This window comes from Ostrea edulis, chromosome 9, assembly GCF_947568905.1.
Source record: "Ostrea edulis chromosome 9, xbOstEdul1.1, whole genome shotgun sequence".
NCBI classification, from domain to species: Eukaryota; Metazoa; Mollusca; class Bivalvia; order Ostreida; family Ostreidae; genus Ostrea; species Ostrea edulis.
This window is the reverse complement of record NC_079172.1, coordinates 75,217,789-75,242,958: the sequence shown is the minus strand read 5'-3', so window position 1 is coordinate 75,242,958 and position 25,170 is coordinate 75,217,789. Positions and strand designations below refer to the sequence as shown.

The 25,170-nt window shown below is 34.5% G+C and overlaps 1 protein-coding gene across 3 annotated transcripts in view; it reads right to left on the bottom strand.

Annotated features, from left to right (window-relative positions):
- LOC125657546 (ectonucleoside triphosphate diphosphohydrolase 1-like) overlaps nt 1-25,170 on the bottom strand; it is a 58,769-nt gene that overhangs the window by 17,225 nt on the left and 16,374 nt on the right. For all 3 annotated transcript variants that reach the window (XM_048888188.2, XM_056150643.1, XM_056150642.1), the window contains 3 exons: nt 18,197-18,451; nt 14,171-14,310; nt 10,197-10,314 (listed from right to left, as the gene is read on the bottom strand). In XM_048888188.2, coding sequence (XP_048744145.2) covers nt 10,197-10,314; nt 14,171-14,310; nt 18,197-18,451 — 513 coding nt within the window. The remainder of the gene's footprint in view (nt 1-10,196; nt 10,315-14,170; nt 14,311-18,196; nt 18,452-25,170) is intronic.

Here is a 25,170-nt window from a genome sequence, read left to right as displayed (position 1 = left end):
GAATAAAAAGGTTATATCGAAAAATTATCCAGTACCGGTAAATCCAATGAAGTTGTAGTATAGCTTGTATTTATTTTTGACTGAGAGGGAGATAAACAGCTTAGCACGTAACATCGATTTAGAAAGAGGGGGGGGGGGGGGGGGGGGGGGGGCACTCCTTCATTAGTCCTAACCCGGACTCTTAACAGCCGTAAAATTTAACATGTAAAGAAAACAAATTGGGAAATAAAAAGAATTATTAGAATGAAAGGGGATGGATAATTAATCACAAAGAAATTGTACGTAAAAGATTTATACTGAACTTTTTAAACTTCCCGTATCTGCATACATACATGTATATTATAATCAATAATTACCGATGTTCTCTCTCTCGATGTTGCTTTCATTATTCAATAGATCTAAATCAAAAATGATTTCATATAGAAATTAAAACTTTTGATAATCGATAGCGTATATGAATAGAAGCAACTCAAATGCAAATCGTTTAAGTAATTTTTGTTTATATTAATATTAGTCTTTTTTTCATGAACTAGTTGCATTTGACACCGAGGTTTTACATCCTTAAATATTGATTACAGGCACGTATAATCGGAGTATGTAATATGAAAGTTATCCTTGTAGCGACCTACCCACTGCACGATTTAAGAAATTGAAGTCAGATGGGGAAACTGAGACAGTTTGATTGGATGAAAACTACATCCCCCCCCCTCCACCCACACATGTACACAATCTAAGGTTTTCATAATCGGACAATTCAAGCACCATTTGTTGTTGTTATCTTATTGCTTGTCAAGAATTTTACACAAATTAACCGGCAACATGCCCCTTCTGATATATTAAAAAATATAAGTTATGTTAGCACGGGGCTCTATAAAGTTTAATCTGCAGTTTGGTCATACTTCGTCATTCAATAACTTTTTTTTGAAAATGTTTGTCGGGTTAGCGGGACTATGATCAATGACTATAACAATGACCTGTGTATAAATATTCAGTTGGTTTTCCTATCAGTTACGGACATCGTATTTTACACTTTACTCATGACCCCTTATTTTTGTACAGTGGATTTCTTCAATTAGGGATCAATGCATAAAAAACTGCTGTGTATTTTATTTCTATATTCAATGACATATCAATGAAAACATAAAGCACGAGAGAATAATAATTTATGATCACAAAATCAACGATAATGACTTTAAGCTGAGTTAGCGTCATCCATTTTTTGATGTCTGTAACTACAGTTACCGATATCACTTTGACCCAGTCTGAGTTAAAATCAGACCCCATACTCATTATCATATCAATGATATGATAATGAGTTTATAGGGTCTGATTTTAATCAGACTGCACCTTGACCCCCAGTGATCATGCCCAATATCACTTTTTAAAATGTAAATCGTAGTAGTAATACAGATTTAGGATATTTTCTGTAATCAAAATTAAACACTTTAGAAAACAATTTTATGAATTTTTTTTGTTGGTCGACTAAATCACAGGCAATTGCATCGCTTGGGGGTGGAATTTATTATATAAAGAGTTTTATATAGTAAATTCTACCCCAAGCGATGCAATTGCCTGTGGACTAAATGCAAATCGGCCCTAAGGCACATATATAAGTGAAAGTGCTTTCATTCGAAATTTAACTGGTCTCTCTCTCTCTCTCTCTCTCTCTCTCTCCAGTGATATTGGGTTAATAAATATAACTTTTATTTTGGATTTATGCTTGTTAAAATACATAATCATAGTCATGTCGAATTTGAATTCGCCAATGGCGCCGACAAATGCAGTCTGAAATACAAGACATAAAATTAGCCATAGCTCATTCAATTCTCCTTCAATATGAATGACACTTTGGATATATGTATTTACAGGCATGAACTATCATCCTAGAGGTGTTTTTTGATTATACATTGGCGTTTTCGGTACTTTTATTGGTGTTTTCGGGAATTACCTGGTGTTTGCGGTAATTCCATGGACCGCATCAAACATGGCACACAAATATGAATGGAGAAATTGGAATTTATCGAAATTGTTGAAAACGGTAGAATTTATATTTATATATTGACTAAGAAACATAGAATATCATTTTATTTACGTAAAGAGACACATTTTCTTGTTTTTTAATACTCAAAATACTAGTCAATTTTAAAACTTTTAATAGTTGTTTTTGAACATTTACAATACTAGATTTTTTATGAACAGGTAGACTTATAAAATTAATTTAGTTCATCATGTGTAAGAAAGACAGTCTTGATAAAATAAATTGAGGGTTCTATGATGGCCAGTTATTTGAATGGTGATGACACCCAAGATACTCTTCTCTTTACTATCATGCTTGGGAACATCTGAAAATAGACCTCTATTCAGGGGTTATAAATAGTCATTCATACATATTGAATTTAAAGAAAAAGTGTATTTCACATTTATTTCACTTCTATGGGTGGTGCCGCACTATCTAAAATTGTTTCTGTGAGTGGTCCCTCATTACATTTTTATGCTTCTATGGGTGGTTACCCAAATTTTAAAGTGCCTTCCCCGGGTACCTCATATGTTTTAATGGAACAGCCCTACACAAAAACATGGCACGAGCCATGTTTACATAACAAGGAATTGTGAACTCTGTATACCTCGACAACTGACATTCTTTTTGCTAACAATTAGAAATACCTTAGTTAGGCACTTTAAACATTAAAAATGGAAAAACAAAAATTTTAATATTTTTCGCTCAAATCATGTCCATGTCCCTTTGATGAATTGTACCTTTTAACATTTGTTACTGTAAACCAATTTACATTCACATATGTGACAATTATCAGGGAAATTTGAACTCACCCCTTTCTCACACACAAAAAATATCATTGTTGTGAATCCAAACTTTTCTTTGATTAAATTTGCTACAACTTTTTTCAATACAAAATTGATAAAAATGAAAACTAAATTTATGTTTTTATAAGTAACAGGAATATCTTCTAATGATTTCACAATTCACTCCAAAACATTGGGGAAAATTTATATACAGTTATATTGGGAGGGATAATATATTTCAACTTTTGAACACCACAGCAAATTTACAAGTCCCTTATTCTTCAGGTATTTTATATTTTTACCTATTACATGCAACAAAACTATGCCAAAATATATATATACAGTCCCTGAAACGTTCTTCTTTCCCACTTGAACGGTGAGCGAACGGTGAACGCACGGTGAGCGAACGGTGAAGTCGAACGCAGAGCGAACAGTGAACGAACACAGAGTGAACGGTGAACGCAATTTGGTGAACGGTGAGCGAACACAGAGCGCAAAGTGAACGGTGAACGAACACAGAGCGCAAAGTGAACGGTGAACGAACGCTGAACGCAAAATGATCTATTTTCTCGGAATGTTTTGGATTTTTCCCTGGGATTTTACTTATTTCATAATCAAGTAATAAAATACATGTACATGTATATTTTATCAATTAATAAAAAATTTTTAAAAAACGGAATCTTGATACAGCATATTTTACAGTTCTGGATATATTCAATGTAATATATTTTTGTACAAGTACCGAGTATACATATATATTTCATGAAATTATCGCAAATTGTACATTAATACACGCAACAGTCATACACAAACAAAAGCAAATTTCGTATGTACATTGTGTATACCATTAAATGTACAGATACATTTAATGCATGGGTATAATATATAAACAATGCATGTGAAAAGGAAAACACTATAGTCTACATGTGTAGTGACATCCAGAATTTACAGGTGTTCATGTATGGCTTCAAACTTTACGAGCTCGATCGTTTGGGATACCTGTAATTAACAAACAAAACATCCCCGAAAGGAGTCAAGATAGATGCAGTAAACAAACAATACGGACGGTATACCCTGTGTCAACACCTCCACACTCCTAACAGTATTAAATATTTCTACTTACATTTTGTGTCATTCATTTGTCGCTGAGCTACATCGACCCGAGGAAATAATCAGCACAAAACTTTCTATTTTTATTATTGATGTGACCATAGATTGCAGTTAGATCATGCAGTATTTGTATGTATTTGATGTAGATAAAACTGTTTATTATACTGAACTACCCGTAGAATGTTTAAAGGCTAATGCAGAAACGTACCAGATAAACAATTACATCTTTGCATTAAGGACAAATGTTACAAGTTTCAAATTTGGCAAGAGTAATAAATATCAGTTTATTGACAATGTCTTTCATAAATATAGGCGTAAAAATAGCCATATCAGTTTGACATTCTGACACATACATGTACATACGGTACAATGTACATTATGTATAGCATCGTTTGTTTGTTTTTATTTTTCAAAGTAGGGGGTTGACCTGTTTAAAACTCTTGTCAAGCAATGCAAAATAATTATAATAATTTGTGCCCGAACTTGTAAATGCTAAATCGTGAACACAGGGGAAGAGGTTTTCATTACCTGAAACTGCCTTATTTTTTGTACTTGGGTTAAATTCATAACGACAAGTTCTTATACTCGTCTCTCATTTAGAATTGTTTTTAACAAAAGCTCAAATGAACCTTTCGGCATTCACAGTGGATAATCCTGACCTTTTGTACTTCAAAATTAAATTTCTGATATAGTAAGAAAGTATCCTTCCACTCTTACGCACACGTTCAATTTTCATTTTCGCCTTGCTATCAAGATTGGTCCTTTCACTTTGGTGTTCCGAATGACAATGAAAAGACTGAACGATGAACGAACGGTGAGTGCACGCTGAACGCTTTGTGAACAGTGAACGAACAATGAGCGCACGCTGAACGCAAAACTGTGACCGGAGAGCGCACGGTGAACGCACGCTGAATGAACGGTGAACGCACGCTGAACGAACGGTGAACGCACGGTGAGCGAACGGTGAACGAACGGTGAGCGAACGGAAAAATGGTAAAGTAGAACGTTTCAGGGACTGTATATATATATATAAATCCATGCATCCATTTTATTTTGCTTTTATAAAGTTCCTATAAGCATAATGTGTATCTGATGGATACCTGCTTACTCACCAATATTAAATTATTATTAGCAATTCACAAATACTGTAAAATGTGAAATTTTACGTGAGGTGGTTATTCACATTAAATACACAATTACAAGGTTTTTGTGTAAATTACCCTCATGTGTACTATTCCCATAGTTACACAATTTATTAATTGATGATGTTGACATTGTGTAATAATTCCCATAGTTACACAATTTATTAATTGATGATGCTGACATTGTGTAATAATTCCCATAGTTACACAATTTATTAATTGATGATGCTGACATTGTGTAATAATTCCCATAGTTACACAATTTATTAATTGATGATGCTGACATGTGTACTATTCCCATAGTTACACAATTTATTAATTGATGATGCTGACATTGTGTAATAAAACCCTACATGTCAGGTTGATAAAGGGAATAACATTTAATTAATTTTTTTGCTTAAAGACTGCAAAATTTTTTATCAGGTATAATTAATGAAATAATGATTGCATCTACAATTGAAAGACCAACTCTTGTAACATCTCCAATCAAAATGTTTCGTTTGATTCTTTTATCACACTAGAGGGCAATTACATCGAAAAAGAAGAGGTGGATCTCAACCAGAAATAAGTTAGGCTGGTAACTCGTCCTCATATATTCCAAATGAAGTTAAAAATTGATCATTGTACTTTTTTCATATAATCTTTATCAGGGAGACACACAATTGATGATGCATATAATTTTGAATTGGCAAGTGTTTTTATTATGCATGGTTTACCAAAAAGTGTTAATTTTCTTTTCCAGGATTCAAACAGTTTTTCCATTTCATTATACATTATATATTCTCATCCAATTTTTATTGTGATATTCCTCTTTGTCATCTGACCACTTTACTTGTAGCTCTAATACCGAGAAGTTCTTCAAACTGATTTTTCAATCTTCTAAGCAAAACGCATTCAGTTTTGTTGATATTAATTTTAAAGCCAACACTTTAACAAAATTTATTTATTTCATCTAGGGTATTTTTCATAGAAATTTCATTATTTCCACAACTGTTAAATTGTCTGCGTGCTGTATACTTTTTATTTCAGAATTATTTATCATAACATCTTTAATGCTATTATCTTTTATTCTAACTGTTAAGATTTCTGCTACTAAAAGAAAAGGGGGGCTGACAGGGGACACCCTTGTCTAATCCCCCTTGTCATCGAGCATATTTTAGAAAGCCATCCATTATTTTTCATTTTAAAGATTGGTTGTGTATATAGAATTTTGGTTCATTTAATATAATCATTTCCTATATTGAATTTATTTAACAATTTAAAAAGAAAATTCCATTCCACAGAACCAAATGCTTTTTCAAAATCTAAAAACAGTAAAATTCCTTAAATTTTCAGTTTCACAATATTCAAAAATGTCTAATATGAGGTAGCCATGTATAAGATAGAATTTCGGGCGTTTTCAAATCATTTGAAGTTCGCTGCTACTTTGTAGGAGAGTCTTATAGGGATGTGAATGGACTGTATTTGTAACATGACTACTGTGAAGAGACCGGTCTTCCAGTAGGACAGTCTTATAGGGATGCGAATGGACTGTATTTGCCGTGGTGGTGCATCTCTCTTGAGACTTCACGTTATACATATACTCCTTTATTTTCATTACAAAGTATATTGTCTTTTAAGACTGCAATATATATATTATCCTTCAATATTTATTATCATAACTATACTGTCTACTTACGACTGCATTATTTATACATTATTCCTTAAGCAATTTCTATGTTAATCTACTGCTATATTTACATCAACGTTGTATATGACATTTCTATGACTTTGAAAAATACTTCTAACAAATATTTGATATATATTATTATACATATAGTAATATTATGTATTTATATATGAATTATATAAATGTCTTACATAAACAAGATGCCCATGGGCCACATCACTCACCTTGGCACATATTCAAAGATTTTTCCTATATATTCGCATGTAAAACTTTGATCCCTATTGTGGCCCCAACTTACTCCCGAGGGCCATGATTTTTACAAAATTTAATCTGCACTATGTCATGAAGCTTTCATGTAAATGTAAACTTTTCTGGCCAGTGATTTTTCAGAAGATTTTTAATGATTTTCCCTATATATTTGTATGTAAAATTTTGATCCCCTACTGTGGCCCCAGGGGGCATCTTACCCCTAGGTACCATGATTTTTACAAACTTAAATCTGCACTATGTCAGGAAGCTTTTGTGCAAATGTAAACTTCTTTAGCCCAATGGTTCTTAAGGAGAAACTTTTTAAAGATTTTTTTCTATTTATTAGTTATGTAAAACTTTGATCCCCGACTGTGGCCCCATCCTAACCCCAGGGGTCATGAGTTTAACAAACTTGAATCTGCACTATGCCAGGAAGCTTTCATGTAAATCTCAGCTTTTCTGGCTCAGTGGTTGTTGAAGATTTTTAAAGATTTTCCCTATATATTTGTATGTAAAACTTTGATCTCCTATTGTCGCCTCATCTTACCCCCATGGGCCATGATTTTCATAAACTTGAATCTTCACTCTGTCAGGAAGCTTTCATGTAAATTTCCACTAACCCTGACGGACAACAGGTGATCAGAAAAGCTCACTTGAGCTTTCAGCTCAGGTGAGTTAAAAATAATAATGAAATACATTCAATTCAATGGTCCCTGACACCATTGGTGAGAATGATGAGGGAGTATCAGAGGATATTTTATCCCAACTAACATTGTATGCTTCCAAATAAATGATGGAAAGTTTTTTTTAAAAACATAAAATTTTAAAACAACACGCAGACATACTGTAAATGTACTTTTTTCCACGGGTTCATAATTATGTGGAATCACAATATCAGTTTAATCCGCGGGTAAAAAAATTACGCGGATTCTTTGTATGATTACAAAGTACCCTTTGTCTGATTACAAAGTACGCTGTGACAAATTTCCGCGGAAAATTTGTTACCGCGTTCATAGCGTAAATTAATACCACGCAGAAAAAAGTACGTCTACAGTATGTGACCAGGAGCTTGGACACAGTTAACAGTAGTTGTTTTAACTCTTTAAATGGCTGATACAGACTTGGGACACAGTTAACAGTAGTTGGTTTAACCCTTTAAATGGCTGATACAGACTCCGGACACAGTTAACAGTAGTTGGTTTAACCCTTTAAATGGCTGATAAACATTTTTTTGTTTTTGCATCTCAAGTGGACATGGCTACAAAACTAAATTTTTAAATATTCTTTTCAGAATCTTGTCTATACTTCATTAAAGGTAAATGACACCAAGACTTGAGAGAAAATAAATCAATTATATGTTGCTAATTTATAGGATGCACATTAATTTCTCCACCATATAAGGGGTTAAGGTATATTTCTAAATTTCTACCAAAACAATCAATCTGTTACATGGCACCACCCTATTATGTTAGGGATCAGGATCATATACACCACATGAGGATAGTTTTGTATAATTTTGACAAATTTAAATAATGCCTTCCTTCTTTGCCCACTCTCCATTCCCAGCTTGTGCAGTGCTGTGATTATTTTCCAAAAGTGTATTGAAGTTAACGGTTGTATTGTTAACGGTTGTATTGAAGTTAATGGTTGTATTGAAGTCAACGGTTGTATTGAAGTTAACGGTTGTATTGAAGTTAACGGTTGTATTGTTAACGGTTGTATTGAAGTTAATAGTTATATTGAAGTTAACGGTTGTATTGTTAATGGTTGTATTGAAGTTAACGGGTTGTATTGAAGTTAACGGTTGTATTGAAGTTAACGGTTGTATTGAAGTTAACGGTTGTATTGAAGTTAATGGTTGTATTGAAGTTAACGATTGTATTGAAGTTAACGGTTGTATTGAAGTTAACGGTTGTATTGAAGTTAATGGTTGTATTGTTAACGGTTGTATTGAAGTTAACGGGTTGTATTGAAGTTAACGGTTGTATTGAAGTTAACGGGTTGTATTGAAGTTAACGGTTGTATTGAAGTAAACGGTTGTATTGAAGTTAACGGTTGTATTGTTAACGGTTGTATTGAAATTAATGGTTGTATTGAAGTTCACGGTTGTATTGAAGTTAACGGTTGTATTGTTAACAGTTGTATTGAAGTTAATAGTTATATTGAAGTTAACGGTTGTATTGTTAACGGTTGTATTGAAGTTAATGGTTGTATTGAAGTTCACGGTTGTATAGTTAACGGTTGTATTGAAGTTAACAGTTGTATTGTTAACGGTTGTATTGAAGTTAATGGTTGTATTGAAGTTAACGGTTGTATTGAAGTTAACGGTTGTATTGAAGTTAATGGTTGTATTGAAGTTAACGATTGTATTGAAGTTAATGGTTGTATTGTTAACGGTTGTATTGAAGTTAACGGTTGTATTGAAGTTAATGGTTGTATTGTTAACGGTTGTATTGAAGTTAACGGTTGTATTGAAGTTAACGGTTGTATTGTTAACGGTTGTATTGAAGTTAATGGTTGTATTGAAGTTAACGGTTGTATTGAAGTTAACGGTTGTATTGAAGTTAACGGTTGTACTGAAGTTAACGGTTGTATTGTTAACGGTTGTATTGAAGTTAATGGTTGTATGGAAGTCAACGGTTGTATTGTTAACGATTGTATTGAAGTTAACGGATGTATTGTTAACGGTTGTATTGAAGTTAACGGTTGTATTGAAGTTAACGGTTGGTGAGGTTTGGATTGAGAGGATACACAGAAGCCACACAAACTTAGATCAGAACAAGTAACTTAATTATATAGGTCAGTGATTATAACCAGGCTGTACAGAACCAAATAAATAGGTCAGTGATTATAACCAGGCTGTACAGGACAAAATAAATAGGTCAGTGATTATAACCAGGCTGTACAGGACAAAATAAATAGGTTAGTGATTATAACCAGGCTGTACAGAACCAAATAAATAGGTCAGTGATTATAATGAGGCTGTACAGGACAAAACAAATAGGTCAGTGATTATAACCAGGCTGTACGGGACAAAATAAATAGGTCAGTGATTATAACCAGGCTGTACAGAACCAAATAAATAGGTCAGTGATTATAACCAGGCTGTACAGGAGAAACAGACCGTTATACATTTAAAACATTAAACTCCATGAACATTAATCAACTCGACTTAGTCAGTATTACTGATGCCATATTACTGATACTGATGCCATCTTCATTACCTGAAACTCGACAGGAATGAATCTGATTGGCTAATGCAGTTTCATGGTCACATTTGATGCTCCACTTGTAAACAAACAGCTTGGTATGGGAAGAGCCGGCATCCAGGACAACTCCATACTGTCAAACATGACAATGATAAAGATTATTACAATCTCAAATAGTAAAATAGTAAAGAAGCAAGGGAGGGGGGGGGGGGGAATATAATGTCAAGGCTTTAACTAAGCTATCAAAAATGAAGATTTGGTTTATCTGAAATTCTATGCAAAGTATTTAATGTCCAAAAAGGAGGAATACTACACCAGAAAAATTTTATATGGATGAAAAATGAAGGATATGTACAACAATATTTTGAAATTGAAAGCTTTCAAATTCACTATATTTGGTCAAAAAATGTAGTTTTAGTAGAAAGTAATCTGAAAAAATGAAAACCCCTGTTGAACTCAAACCAGCGATATACAGTTCAGCAGTTGACACGTTAACCTACTGCGCTACATTAAAGCTTGGCAATTAAATCTAAACAGAACAGACAGATTAAGAGTGGTAAAAACTAATTATATTACTTCACAACCAGGATTGATAGAGACATTGAATTTTCAGGTGTGATAAAAGGATGTTGACCTACAAACTAGGTTCAAGGTCAAGTGACTCCAGTGACCTTGACCTCTTACTCTTACAAAGATAAAAATATATAGAAACATATTATTCTTCAACAATTGACAGGCATGTTCTACACTTTATATTTTAATGTCTGTTGTTGGAATGGATTTTGTGCAAGAGTTATTAATGTGGGGGGAAACATAAGTACTCAGAAAAAACCAACTTTTACATAGCCAAACTACTTCGTTTGCGAGACTTTAAATTAGTAGATTATAATCATATCTTGTTGGTGAAAGGGATTCCAGTTTGTTCAACTGAAAGACCATGACCCTTTCAAGGAAAGATAATTAAGAAATAGTCAAAATAAGGTGTTTACGAAATCTTATAGCAATTACAGGAAGTAATTTTAAAAATAACATTTTCATAATTAAAAACATTAAATCAAAAGTTCAGTGCCAGATTGAAAACAAGATGTGTTTGTAAAACACAAATGCCCCCGATAATGGCCAATTCCAAAAGATGGCCAAGGTCACAAGGACAAATATCTTGGTACCAGTGCATCAATCCATCTGACATGTGAACTGATTGTGTATTGAATTTTCACTGAGAGTGAGGATGTGAAAAAATGTTGGTGCAATACCTATTTATGATGATAAAAAGTCCAGGAAACCATTTGATCTACTTTTAGTCCTAAAGTAGGTCATGGTGCACCAATTAAGTTGAAATGTTTGAAATGTGAACTGATTATGTATTTCTCTGAAAGGGAGGTTATGACTAAATTTCAGAGCAATACCTGTGACCAATACCAAAAAAAATCTGGAAAACTGTTTGACCTACTTCTACCCCTAAAGTACTCTAGGTCGTAGAATGCCAATCCAGATGAAATATTTACTGCACTTGTCTTCCTCTGAGAGGAAGCCTTTGACTAAATATCAGGGTAATATCTGTATCCACAATGAAAAAAGCCCAGAAAACTATCTAACCCATTTTTTCCAAAAAGTAGGTCAAGGATAGACCAATCCAGCTAAAATGCAAACTGAACTTGTATTCCTCCGAGAGGAAGCCTAGGACTAAATATCAAGGCATAATCAAAAACAGCCCGGAAAACTATTTGACCTACTTTTAGTCCTAATGTAGGTCACAGACGAACGGACCAATCTAGCTGAAATGCATACTGAACTCATATTCCTCTGAAAGGAAGCTTATGTGTAAATTTCAGGGCAATATCTGTATCTGTAACGAAAAAAAGACCAGAAAACTGTTTGATCTACTTTTAGCCCTAAAGTAGGTCAAGGATGGACCAATCCAGCAGAAATGCAAACTCACTTTTACAATTCTTGAGGGAGATATTGTAACAAAATTACAAAGATCAGGGGTCGAAATTAACTTTTTCTACCACAGGCTAATTTTAGCCTGTGGATAAAAAATCCACAAGCTAAAATGAAAATCTACAAGCTAAAATAAGAATAATGAAGCAGTGCTCTTTTTTTCATATGTTTTTTTTTTAAATCAATGATTTTCCCCATCATTACTGAGCCTAGTGGGTCAACAGGCATCGTTTGGACAAGACACTAAGTTACGTAAGTCATATATATGGTGCAATGTTTAGGTCTCTTGATTATCGCACCTCTAATCCACAACCTGTTTACCGCAGGTCTAGATCCAGTCTTCCAATTTCAAGCCACATCAGGGTTGTCACTAGTGATTTTTCAAAGCGAATCCCGGACTCATGGTTTTATAAGCAGCACGATCACGAGCCCCATGAACTTTTTTGATAATCGTCTACGCGGTGAGCAGTGCACTCATGTTCTCACTACAACCCGACCTCAATATGACAATTAATTTAGATAGGACATCAGCAATTTTTTTCCTTCTATAACTGGTACCGATAAACGGTACCATTCCCAATGCCAAAAACCATTGATTTTTCCCAATTTTGAGACTAAAAATTCCCAAAATAGACCGCTGACATCGTAATTTACTTAGTCTGAAACGTTGTACAAGTTAACTAAAATGTTCACTTCCGGTATTAAATCGAAAGTACAGATCATGGCAGTGCACGTGTTTTGTAGAGCTACGACGATTCTTAAACAACCCTATGACGATTCCTTATGTTTCACAACAGCAAATATTACCGTTAAAAAGTTTGTAAAAAGAGATGACTACTTCTTGTTTTGTTCTGTTTTGTTTTTTTTCGGTTTTTTTAGTTGATATCATTTGCCGATATATTGGTAGAAAATTCCCAATTTGTTCGATTTTGACGCTACTTTTCCCAATTGAATGGGTACCGGTACCAGTACCAGTGGGTAGAAAAAAATCGCTGGGACATTCTCATGATTCTGATATAAATAACAACCGGAAGACTTGGTAAAACATAAGACTCCGATTTTTTTTTTAGATAAATGAATAACAAAAACCTCATACTTGGAATTCAATTTAATCACCCCTATAGGTGAACAGGACTCGTGGCACATGTCATCATAATGCGATGTCCGACCTCTAAAGGATTTGTTTGACTCCGAGTTTCTTAAAAAATCATAAAAGAAAAATCCGGATAGAAACGGTTATTGAAATTTGTCGTTTATGTAAGCGTTTGTATGATTCAGAGTGCAAGTTTAAGAAAAGCGAATAGCGCATCACCGTATAAAACGGATACGATACGATCATAGTTTGTAAATCACCACTCGCTAAGATTTTTGAGTGTCCACTATTTTTACTCGCTATTTTTCAAATGTACTCACGTTTGGCGAGTATTTCTCGCTAATTTCGAGCCCTGAAAGATGTACATGCATCCGTTACGGAAAAAAGTCTGGAAAACATGACCCAGGACGGACGGACGACCAGCCAGTCAGCCAGCCGGACAGACGCACGGACAGCGCCATAACAATACGTCCTGTCTAATGACGGGTGTATAAAAAGTAGGTCAAACTCCAAGGTCAAGGTCACAGGGTCAAAAATGTTGGTACCCACAGAAAGGTCTTGTCACAAGGAATATTCATGTGAAATATCAAAGCTCTAGTACTTGCTGTTCAAAAGTTAATAGCAAGGTCAAAGTTTTCAAAATGTAGGTCAAACTCCAAGGTCAAGGTCACAGGGTCAAAAATGTTGGTACCCACAAAAAGGTCTTGTCACAATTCATGTGAAATATCAAAGCTCTAGCACTTACTGTTCAAAAGTTATTAGCAAGGTTAAAGTATCAGACAGAATGACGGAATGACAGACAGGACAAAAGCAATATGCCCCCTGATCTTCAATCTCAGGAGCATAAAAACAAATCAATTTCTACACTGTTAATAGTAAGCATTATTTTGATTTTTATTACATATTGTTTATAAATTTTTATACACTTTTCCAAATTGATATGAATACAACTGACGCTATATTGTGGTTCCTGGTCCTTGTGGTGTAAGACAACGACGACCACCAATCCAATGACTCCCACCAAAAAGCAGGCTACCGCGACGTATAGCCACATGTTACAGTTCATAATCCTCGTCTGAAGATCAACGTCATCATCTGAAAATTATAGAAAAAAATTAATCTGATACACAGCAGGCAGTAACAACTAAGTCTTATTTACTGGTACTGACATGGTTACCATGGTGATATGACAGTGTAACATATCCTGAGTGACATTTGATTTAGCAAAATCTAGTACTTCACAAAACATAATCATATACAAAAAAGCAATGTATAGATGTAATCTTTGTGCTGTTTAATTAATCTGCAAAGTCATATGTATACTCAGGGAAATAAAAGTTTAGTTCATTGATTTAAATTTCACATGAACCTCACTAGATTACTACATGTTTGTATGTGTTTAATTTGTAAATAAAATGCATGTATCAGATACTGTAGAACCATTAGATTTTTCTTGGGGGGGGTGGGGTGAGGCGGGGGTGGGGGGGGTGTGGGGGGCGCTCAATTTTTATGAGTACCTATATCCCAACAATTTTCAAGAAAATTATTACAATATTAATACATTTTTTTCAATGTCGCAATACATATCCACAAAATTACAACCCATAAAAATCCACAAAAAAATTGGCTGCCAAGAATTTCAATGATTTTACTGCTGTGGATTACAAATCTCCATATTAAGACTAGGAAAGCATCCTAGCCTTATATTGGTATTCAGAATCTGACATTAGTGTTCATCATACCTCTTATTCTCCTAGCCTTATTGATATTCAGCATCAGGGGTAAACATTAGTGTTCATCATACCTCTTATTCTCCTAGCCTTATTAATATTCAGCATCAGACATTAGTGTTCATCATACCTCTTATTCTCCTAGCCTTATTAATATTCAGCATCAGGGGTAAACATTAGTGTTCATCATACCTCTTATTCTCCTAACCTTATTGATATTCAGCATCAGACATTAGTGTTCATCATACCTCTTATTCTCCTAACCTTATTGATATTCAGCATCAGAAGTAAACATTAGTGTTCATCATACCTCTTATTCTCCTAACCTTATTGATATTCAGCATCAGAAGTAAACATTAGTGTTCATCATACCTCTCATTCTCCTAGCCTTATTGATATTCAGCATCAGACATTAGTGTTCATCATACCTCTTATTCTCCTAACCTTATTGATATTCAGCATCAGAAGTAAACATTAGTGTTCATCATACCTCTCATTCTCCTAGCCTTATTGATATTCAGCATCAGACATTAGTGTTCATCATACCTCTTATTCTCCTAACCTCATTGATATTCAGCATCAGAAGTAAACATTAGTGTTCATCATACTGATATTTACGATCATATTTACGATCAGTGACACAGAAGTAAACATTAGTGTTCATCATACTGATATTTACGATCAGTGACACAGCTAGATTTCCTTACAGCTGCTTCACATATTTCTTTCCCCAATACATAAAATAAAACATAACAAAATACAACTCACTTTCATATCCGTACAATAAATAATTTTTAAAAACAACACCTACACCCTGTGGACTTCAAAACAAGCACATGCATTATACATTACATTCATCTAAGCACATGCATTATACATTACATTCATCTAAGGGGTCATCCATAATTGTCAACCATTTTCCAAAGTGTGCAAAAAGTACACTTTTTGAGACCCCCCACCCCCCCTCAAAAAGTGTACATCAACCATTTTTAAATTCCCAACAAGAAGGTCGACAATCGAGTTTATGAGCAATTTAGTTCAAACAATGAGTTCTGTAATATTGGTACCCCTATTTCTTGTTATTTATGAATGATACAGTGGAACCCCGTTATTACGTTCCCCCTTTATTACGTTAGTCCGCATATTACGTTGGAATTTCAAAGCACAAAACCATTTCTTAACAAACCTATATAAAATAGACCTCGTTATTACGTTGTCCTAAAATGCCGGGACTCGGTATTACGTTGTAAATATTCCGACAAAAACGTAATAAACCCCTAATTATTCAATAGTGATTCTCAAAATAATAAGCCATTCACACCTTGACTGCCTGAGGCAGTCACCACGTAAATTTCCTGGTCTGTTTGGGGATTAGAGACGCTTGACTGATCACGCTTCGATAGATCTAGGGACATCAATACAGGTGAATACCCCGTATAGAAGCCAGTGATAAACAATTAAATAATGTTTATTTAGAAATTGTACTCTATGAAATTTACTTCATTTTTCATATTTTGATAATCAAAGAAATAATTTCTCAACCACCTGCGTGTTCAGCATAGTGTGATTACCTTCGCTATTAAAACTCTGTTCACGGACAGCTTTGGTACCAAACAAGAAAGACAAAATTTATCGTAGCAATGTTACAACCGCTTGGGTAACTGCTTGGACATAGGTGACTAAAGGTGTTCAATTAAAAAAATTGTTCGTTGTTTGGACATGCAGCTTGGGTGTTCGTAAATCTCGTCCATACATACACCAATCTATCGGCCGATTTGTGCACGGCATTTACCTCAGTGAATATTTTAAAATCCCTTGATGCGCACGTGATTTTAGTGCCATCATTTAGCATTATAAATGAAATCTTCGTGCATCATTATATATATTTTTTTTATGTGGATTGCGCTTAAATTGTTCTCCGTGCATGTTTATCGTTGGTGAGAAGTGTGCAAGTGTTGGGTATCGTGTGCGTTTTGTGTCTATAGTTTTGTTGTTTTTTGGGTGGGATTTTTTTTTATTGTGTTGTGTATTGTGTAATTAGAGAACTTAATAAAAACGATGTTTTGTTATTTTTTAATACGAATGTTGAATACGAACCGGAACGAGTTATTGAGAGAAATTTACATGAACGCATTGTTTTAAAGTTGAACAAAATGGCGGTCCAAACGAATGCAGAAAAAGCAACGTTTATCAAAACATCCTTATGTATCCTACACCGAAATAAAGAAAAGGGATGAGAACATGAAGAATTACGGACATTAAAGATAAGATGTAAATAAAACAAAGTATCATAGTCTTTTAAACAAAGAAACAGTAAAGATATATTCACACACCCCTTCACGGAGTACCAACGGACGATATACAATTTTCAAATGATATTTTTAATGGATTTAACTGGGAACGTTTATTACGTTGCCCCCGGTATTACGTTATTTTATCGTGACAAAATGGAAAACGTAATAACGGGGTTCCACTGTATAATGTTTTATAAATGTGCAAATCTTGTGTACATAATAGATTTTTGTTTTTATAGAAAAAAATAAAGATGTCTCTGTCTTATCTTGTCGTCTTTTTTTTATAGGCATTACACTTTTGTAACATGACCAATACTTTTATGAAATAAATCCGGAAGAGAAAAAAGAGCGTACGGTAAAATTGTCGATTTTTTACCCCCCTCCCCCCGAGCGTGCTTTTTGCACGCTTTGGAAAATGGTTGACAATTATGGATGACCCCTAACAAGAGAGGGAAAATGAGAGATTCTGAAAAAGAGTTAAAAAAAAAGTGAAAAGTTGACTACATCAAAGACAATGGAGAAATTTTTATCACATTTGCTCACTTGAATTTATAACTTAGATGTAATATTGCCCTTATCTAGCAGCTATGTTCTTTCTCATTGCAGTAAAGTGGAGGTTTTTTTTTTTAATAAGTCAATGAAATGCTGAAGCTTCACGGAGAGGAAGTTATACATAAATCTTTCCTCTAATTAGAGGGAATTTTCTTCAAGTATGTATAAAACAATCATTTCATCACTACCTATCATAAAATCTACACCGGCACTTGGAAACTTCAGTGGTTTGACTCAGACTTATGATGTATGTGTATATTGTGAGTAATTCATTATAGCCCTGTACACAACAAGCACACAAGAAGATCTGCCACAACAGAAACAATACAAAGCATTAATATCAAAATAATACACTACACTAAGGACACAATTGAAGGATGAGATTTCTCAATAATGAAAATTTACCACTGTCGTGCAGAGAGAGCTCTGCGTCACTCATCACGTAAGCCTCTCGGAGCGTTGCTGACCAGCGTAAATCCTGCTCGCTGGAATTCTTCAGTGTCAGGGACGACCGCATTTTTATTCCTTCTTCTTTGCACAGCTTCCTGATGAAGTAACCTACTGTCATGTCCTCGGAAATTGTCTGTGAAAAAATCCCCTGTCGGTCCCCCAAGGGGAGACAACTACGAACCATCACTGTGATATCCATGATAATTATTTCTGAAAAAAAGAGAAAGACATCATAATGTGTTGTCATTTCTGACCAACTGGTTATTCAAAAGATTTCTAAATTACTATGCTCTAAACATGCATCTATGGATAATAACCCCTTGCCTTGGAAGAAAAATTATGACCCTTCATTCGAAAAAAACAAACAAATTAAATCCTTTGACATAGGGAAGTTTAGTGTCAGAGACCAGGGCTTGAAATGGACATATATGCCTGTCTGTCCGTGGTTGGTTAAAAGTCTGGCAGACTGACTGACATTTGTGCCAAATCAGTTAGATAGGACTGGTCAATTTTCCAAAACATCATTTTAGAAAACATACTTTTGGAATCTTAAACACACATTTGGCATTCCTCTGTAGATATCAGACAAACCCGATTAGTAAATATAAATCTCACATAAGTGTTACAATATTGTCTGAGGCATATCTAGTTAAATCCCATATGTTCATTAATAGCGAAATATGTTTAATCATTTCTAGAAAACTGGTGGACTGGCTAATTTTTCTGCAGACTGGTTGAAATTATACCCTGTCTGCAGTCCGGCTGGACTGGTGACATAAAAAGTCAGTTTCAAGCCCTGAAGACTGGGACAGCTGCTTCAGAGAAGTAAAGATGTCCCTATATAGCAGCAAAATAATTCTGCTACCCAAAGAAACACATTTGAAATATGAAAGTCCTACCACTAAGCATAAAAAAGTATGGCCACGGTTAAAGTTTTTCAAAAGTATGTCAAACTCTAAGGTCAAATCCACAAGGTCAAAACTCTACAGAGGTCTTAATGTCAAAAGGAATACTGATGTGAAATATTAAAGCCCTAGCTATCACCAACCATTAAAAAGTTATGGCCAAAGTTTAAGTTTTCAAAAAGAGGTCAAACCCCAAGGTAAAGGTCACACTAAGGTAAAAAAAAAATTGGCATCATAAGAAAGGTCTTATCACAAGGAACACACGGGTCTTATCACAAGGAACACACAGGTCTTATCACAAGGAACACACATGTGAAATATCGAAGTCCTATCTCCATCTATTCAAAAGTTAACAGACAGACCATAAACTATATTAATTAAGAACCCCAAATCTCCAATTACAGGGACAGAAAAATCTTTTGAAATATTAAATTCTAGTACATTTTCATGTTGCTAAGAATTTGTGCTGTTAACAACAAGAGGTACTGTGAGCAATGCTCACTAAGAATACCCCCCGTTTACCCCAATCTCCCAAAGGGTGTTGGTAATAGGTATAAACTACCTCTTTTCTGAGTGTAAAAAACAAATGGCATGACAAACCAAACCATATTGCTACTTCGATGTCCAGTGCATGTGACCTTTGACCTTTTGACCCCAAAATCGATAGGGAACATCTTCATCCCATGGGTAGTCCATATGTATGATATGGTGACTGTAGGTGGAAAGGATAACGCTTTAGAGCCCGGAAACCATATTGCTACTTCGATGTCCAGTGCACGTGACCTTTGACCTTTTGACCCCAAAATCGATAGCGAACATTTTCATCCCATGGGTAGTCCATATATATGATATGGTGACGGTAGGTGGAAAGGATAATGCTTTAGAGCCCAGAAACCATTGCGTCTACAGACGGACAGACGGACAACCCGATTCCAGTATACCTCCCCCCCCCCCCCCCCCCCCAACTTGACAAGCACAAGTAAAAGATTTTTATAAATACATGTAATTTTTTATACATACTTTTCACAAATTTATAGTTTTTAATTTCAATTTCATTTGAATTTTTCTAATACTACTAACAATGAAATTAAACTTTATCATTAGGACTGAAACAATTGCTCCTTATATGTTAATAATTAATGAAGCTTTTTTTTTTTTTTTACACCATTAAATGAGAAATAAAAGTTCAGTCATTCAATATAAGTAATAATCCTGCTTCACTCCAAATACAAGAAATATAATACTTTAACACATGCATTCACTCAATTATTTAGTACTTAAGGTTTTCTATAGATTTTGTGTTCATTTAAAAATACTAGAAAATTTTAACAGTACTTCTGATATCATGCATCACAAACATCAAACTTGTTCATGTTTCAAATAATAGAAAGATAATCAAAACAATCAATACATTATCTTGAAGTTGGCAGATATTTGCAGGTAAATGTACATACCATTAACAACATTTAATGGGTATGTTACTCAAGGTCTGCAATATTTTGATAAAATCTCAATTATTAACGACAGGGAAGGTAAATCTCTCAACCAACTTAAAATGTAAATACTTTTTTTTTTATATAGTTATAGTCTGTTTCATAATAATTAGGAGATAGCATTACAACAAGTGATAAATTTGTATGTGTGCAATGTTTGAGGTTTTCAAAAATCTATTTTCTATAAAAAAAATTACCTATATAACTAAGTGAGGATTTAGTACAACAAATTTTAACAAATTAAAAAGTCAACAAAATTCTTTTTGACTTCATGTAACATTAAAACCATTCAGAGTTATTCCTCTTTGGTCAAGTAACCTATTTATCTGGCCCACACCACTTTGATCAATCCATATTCATGTCTTCTAGTGGAAATGAAAAGTCATGATTAAAAATAGAATTCTGATACACATGCATTTGTGTCATAATTTTTAGTGACATCACTTGTAACCATTCTGAACAAAAGGTCAATGCTTTCTCAGCCAATCAAAAATCAGAAATCTGATGGCCTCTCCTCAAAAATTCTTGAGGACAGAGAGGAAACATTATGTCACTAGCTTGGGTTTGGAGATGAAGTCAATGAAAAATTGATGGCAAACAGGCCAGTTAAGAAGAGAACTGACAAAATAGTTAAGTTAAGAATCATAAAAGCTCACTGGAATATAGTCTAAATTTTCCATAGATTCATTATATGATTATCATGCAAAATTTACCCCAGGGTCCACACCAGAGCAGGATGAACCATAAATCATTACAATAAACGTTCACTAAAGAATGGCAGCTAAGCAGTGGTAGAGCTTGATCAAGATGTGATAGGTTCAAGTCCGTTACATAACAGACCTGATCAAGTGAACAATACACTGTAGTAGAGGTGAAAATTACTGTCTTTGAGACCTTGAAAACCACAGCCCTACTGTTACCGGGGCAAAGTAACTTTTCAGCTCAGACATCAAAATCGGAAGCATTTCTCCTGTAACAGGAAGGGAGAAAATGCAACGGACCAGATTGGGATTCGAACCCGAGGCCCCCTGAATTCTACCAACTGAGCTATCTGGCCACCAGTGATCGAACCCCACGGACTGCTACATTCCTCCCTCCTTAATCCTGATGTCATGACACATGACATCAACCCAGAATATTAATTAAATATCTGGGCAAGCATTTTCGCCGGTCATTCCCAGTGGCTGGTTACGGCAAAAAATGTAACAGGAAGGGAGAGATTGTAATGGACTAGACTGGGATTCGAACCCGTCAGGTGCTCTACCAACTGTGCTAACTGGCCACTGGCGGTCAAACCCGGCTGACCGTTACACTCCTAAAGGTGTGTGGTGATGTCTCAATATAAGTGAAAGATTCTCGAAGGGAAGTAAAACTCCAACAGAATAGTAATATGAGAGATACCTCGCTGTGGTATTTTTAAAACATTAGTGACTGATGATCTCAATTTCTCCTCATTAAGATCCCTTGTCTTAGTATGCCATAACATAATGCTAAGTTCAAATCTGAATGTTTTTGTTTGAATCTGTAGATCCGGCTAATCGCCTGTGTCGTCCTGCTTAAGACTCTTAATGATTAAATCAATGACAAATTTATGGTAGAAAATACTTTGCAGTATAATGTGAATATTGAAATGAATGCAGTATGTTTTAAATACATAAGGACGTAGATAATCAAAGTGATAATATGACAAAGTGTCGAGATATATAACGGATCCACACTTTCTCACTTCAAAGGGGGAAATAAAAGTACATGTATTATGAATTTTCAAACTTTTTTTCTCATTAAAAGTATGATTATTCATCATCATAACGGAAGTAGGCAATGCAATGTAAGCATGTAAACTTCCACTATCACCTTTTATTGAACATTAATCAATGTGGAGGGTCGTGTTGAACATCTACATGAAGTTACTGTTACGCCATGCAATGGGTTTTAGAATATTTGTTTAAATGGTGATTATAAACATAATCCAAGGCTTCGGCTGGTTTGAAACTTTTAAACTATACTAAAATAAAATACTAAGAGATACAATGTATGATATATGACTGCCAGGGTTTCACACTGGGAGATTTGTTCCTGTCTCTGCATGGGGCTCTAATAATCAATGTTATACCTTTATAACGCCCTCTCAATGTGAACATATACAATAACAATATTCCCTGGGGCTCTAATAATCAATGTTATACCCTTATAACGCCCTCTCAATAGGAACATATGCAATAAAAATAGTCCCTGGGGCTCTAATAATCAATGTTATACCCTTATAACGCCCTCTCAATATGAACATATGCAATAAAAATAGTCCCTGGGGCTCTAATAATCAATGGTATACCCTTATAAATGTATTTATTAAAGAAGGAATAACACGTGTTCATGTTTATTTATACGTGTAATCTATTGGTTGTAATGCTGGTCACCTTGTCAGGTGACATTTAAATATTCATATAGCACGGGTTTTAACTGACCACTGTTAGCGCGGAAAGACTTATAGCCATTCGAAGACTCTTTTAAGTGCAGATAACTGAATACCCACCCACCCGCCCTTGCTTTACATGTTTTTTAGATTGTTACTTAAAGTTTGTTTTGTTTTGTAGATAGGAAGATAAAGAAGATATGAATATTGTATATAGTTGAAATAATTAAACTGCACTATCAGAGCGCTTCACATCCTATTATACGTGTTTGTGTTTATTTTATAAATTATTTATGTTCGTTTGAGTGGAACGAATAAGAACATAACGCCCTCTCAATATGAACATATATAATAAAAATAGTCTCTGGGGCTCTAATAATCAATGGTATACCCTTATAACGCCCTCTCAATATGAACATATACAATAAAAATAGTCTCTGGGGCTCTAATAATCAATGTTATACCCTTATAACGCCCTCTCAATATGAACATATACAATAAAAATACAGAAAATCAAGTGTTCAGACTGTGCAGTCCACAGAAAATTCAATGTTGACTGCACAATCCAAAAAGTTTCTAATGGACCATTTTACGCCATCTCATTAATATTCGCTGGTACTCCAGTTAACTCATAAATATCTTTGACAAGTTTGCTTATTGAATACCCAGCTTGTTAATTTCCATTATTTTCTTAAATTTTGTCATTGTAATTTGTACGTCTGCGACAAAAATGCCATCTAATACAAGAAGGTTTGCTGATTATTCGAGTCGAGATGTCAGAAATCTTATGAATGACAATTAAAGACAGTAAAAAATGTCCTCAGCGGATTTTGATGCAATACATCAGACAAAAATATGAATCCACCGCTGCGATGTTTTGTGCCAAAAAATCAAATTCTTTTTTAAAGCTGTATGACCCGATGTGCATGTATTATTTTTGTGCATAATTACTTTAAAGCAGATTAATTACTTTACAAAGTTATAAACTTTCCATCAATTATATGCTTGAAAACATCTGCATGTAAAAAAAACAAAACAAAAAACGGTGAGAATATTATTTAGAAAGTAAATATAGTGTGGTACATATATAAATCATCCGGAAAACCTCGGGCCTTTCATCCAAAGCACGGTATATTCGGTGAAAGGCCCGAGTGTTCTGGATAACGCATAAATTATACAGTGTTAGACATTTATAAATAGCCCCACGCGCGTCAGGGGAATCCCAACATGGTGTATTAACTCAGACACAACTGTCCAGTTTTAAGGTTGAAAGAGCGTAAAACAACGAATTACTATTAGAGGTATTTGATATTTTTATTTCTATTAAACTTATGGCATGGTACTGTTGTAACAAAATACACAGCTTTACACAGATAAGACCACCGATGATCTGAAAGTTTGAACTGGTCACGTGACTGTCACTTGAAATGGCAGAGTGATGCGGTTGTTTGTAAACACCAATTTAGAATTAAATAATTTTGGTAAAACAGGTGAAATAATGTATGGCATGTCATACAGTCTCATTACTACATACGTGCGATGATTTAATAGCGTTTTTACGAGATGGAAAAAAAATGTAATTCGGACCATACAGCTTTATGGGTTGTAAATTTACATGGGTATAACACACATTTAATGACTGGGTCTTGGGCAGTATATGTTTTGTTGGACCCTAGAACCAAAATATTGTCTATGGCCTCAGGCAACATTTTGGTCCTCAGGTCCAAACAACACAATATTTCCCTTGACCTCAGTCAATAAATGTATAATGTTGCCCTATCAATCCCATTCAGCTATGGTTTTGTTATCTTCTCAAGACTTTAATCAACATATTCTGCACAGCTCACTCTATAGACATGCTTCACTTGATTTTGATTTTTGACTTTTTCTCGTTTCCAAATTGGCCACCAACGCACCCATGCTGTTATATGTAATTAGACTGTGAAGCAGCCGCTGTAGTTTCTTCCATTATCCTCCTCTTAATTCATTTCATACACATAAATGTTAGCGCATCTTTTGTGACATAATGAAAATTACAGTGTGTCGTTGTCTGCATTACATCACAATTATCTAGAGAAAAATTAAATATCTCCCGAGTTGTTGCTGCTGGAAAGTTAT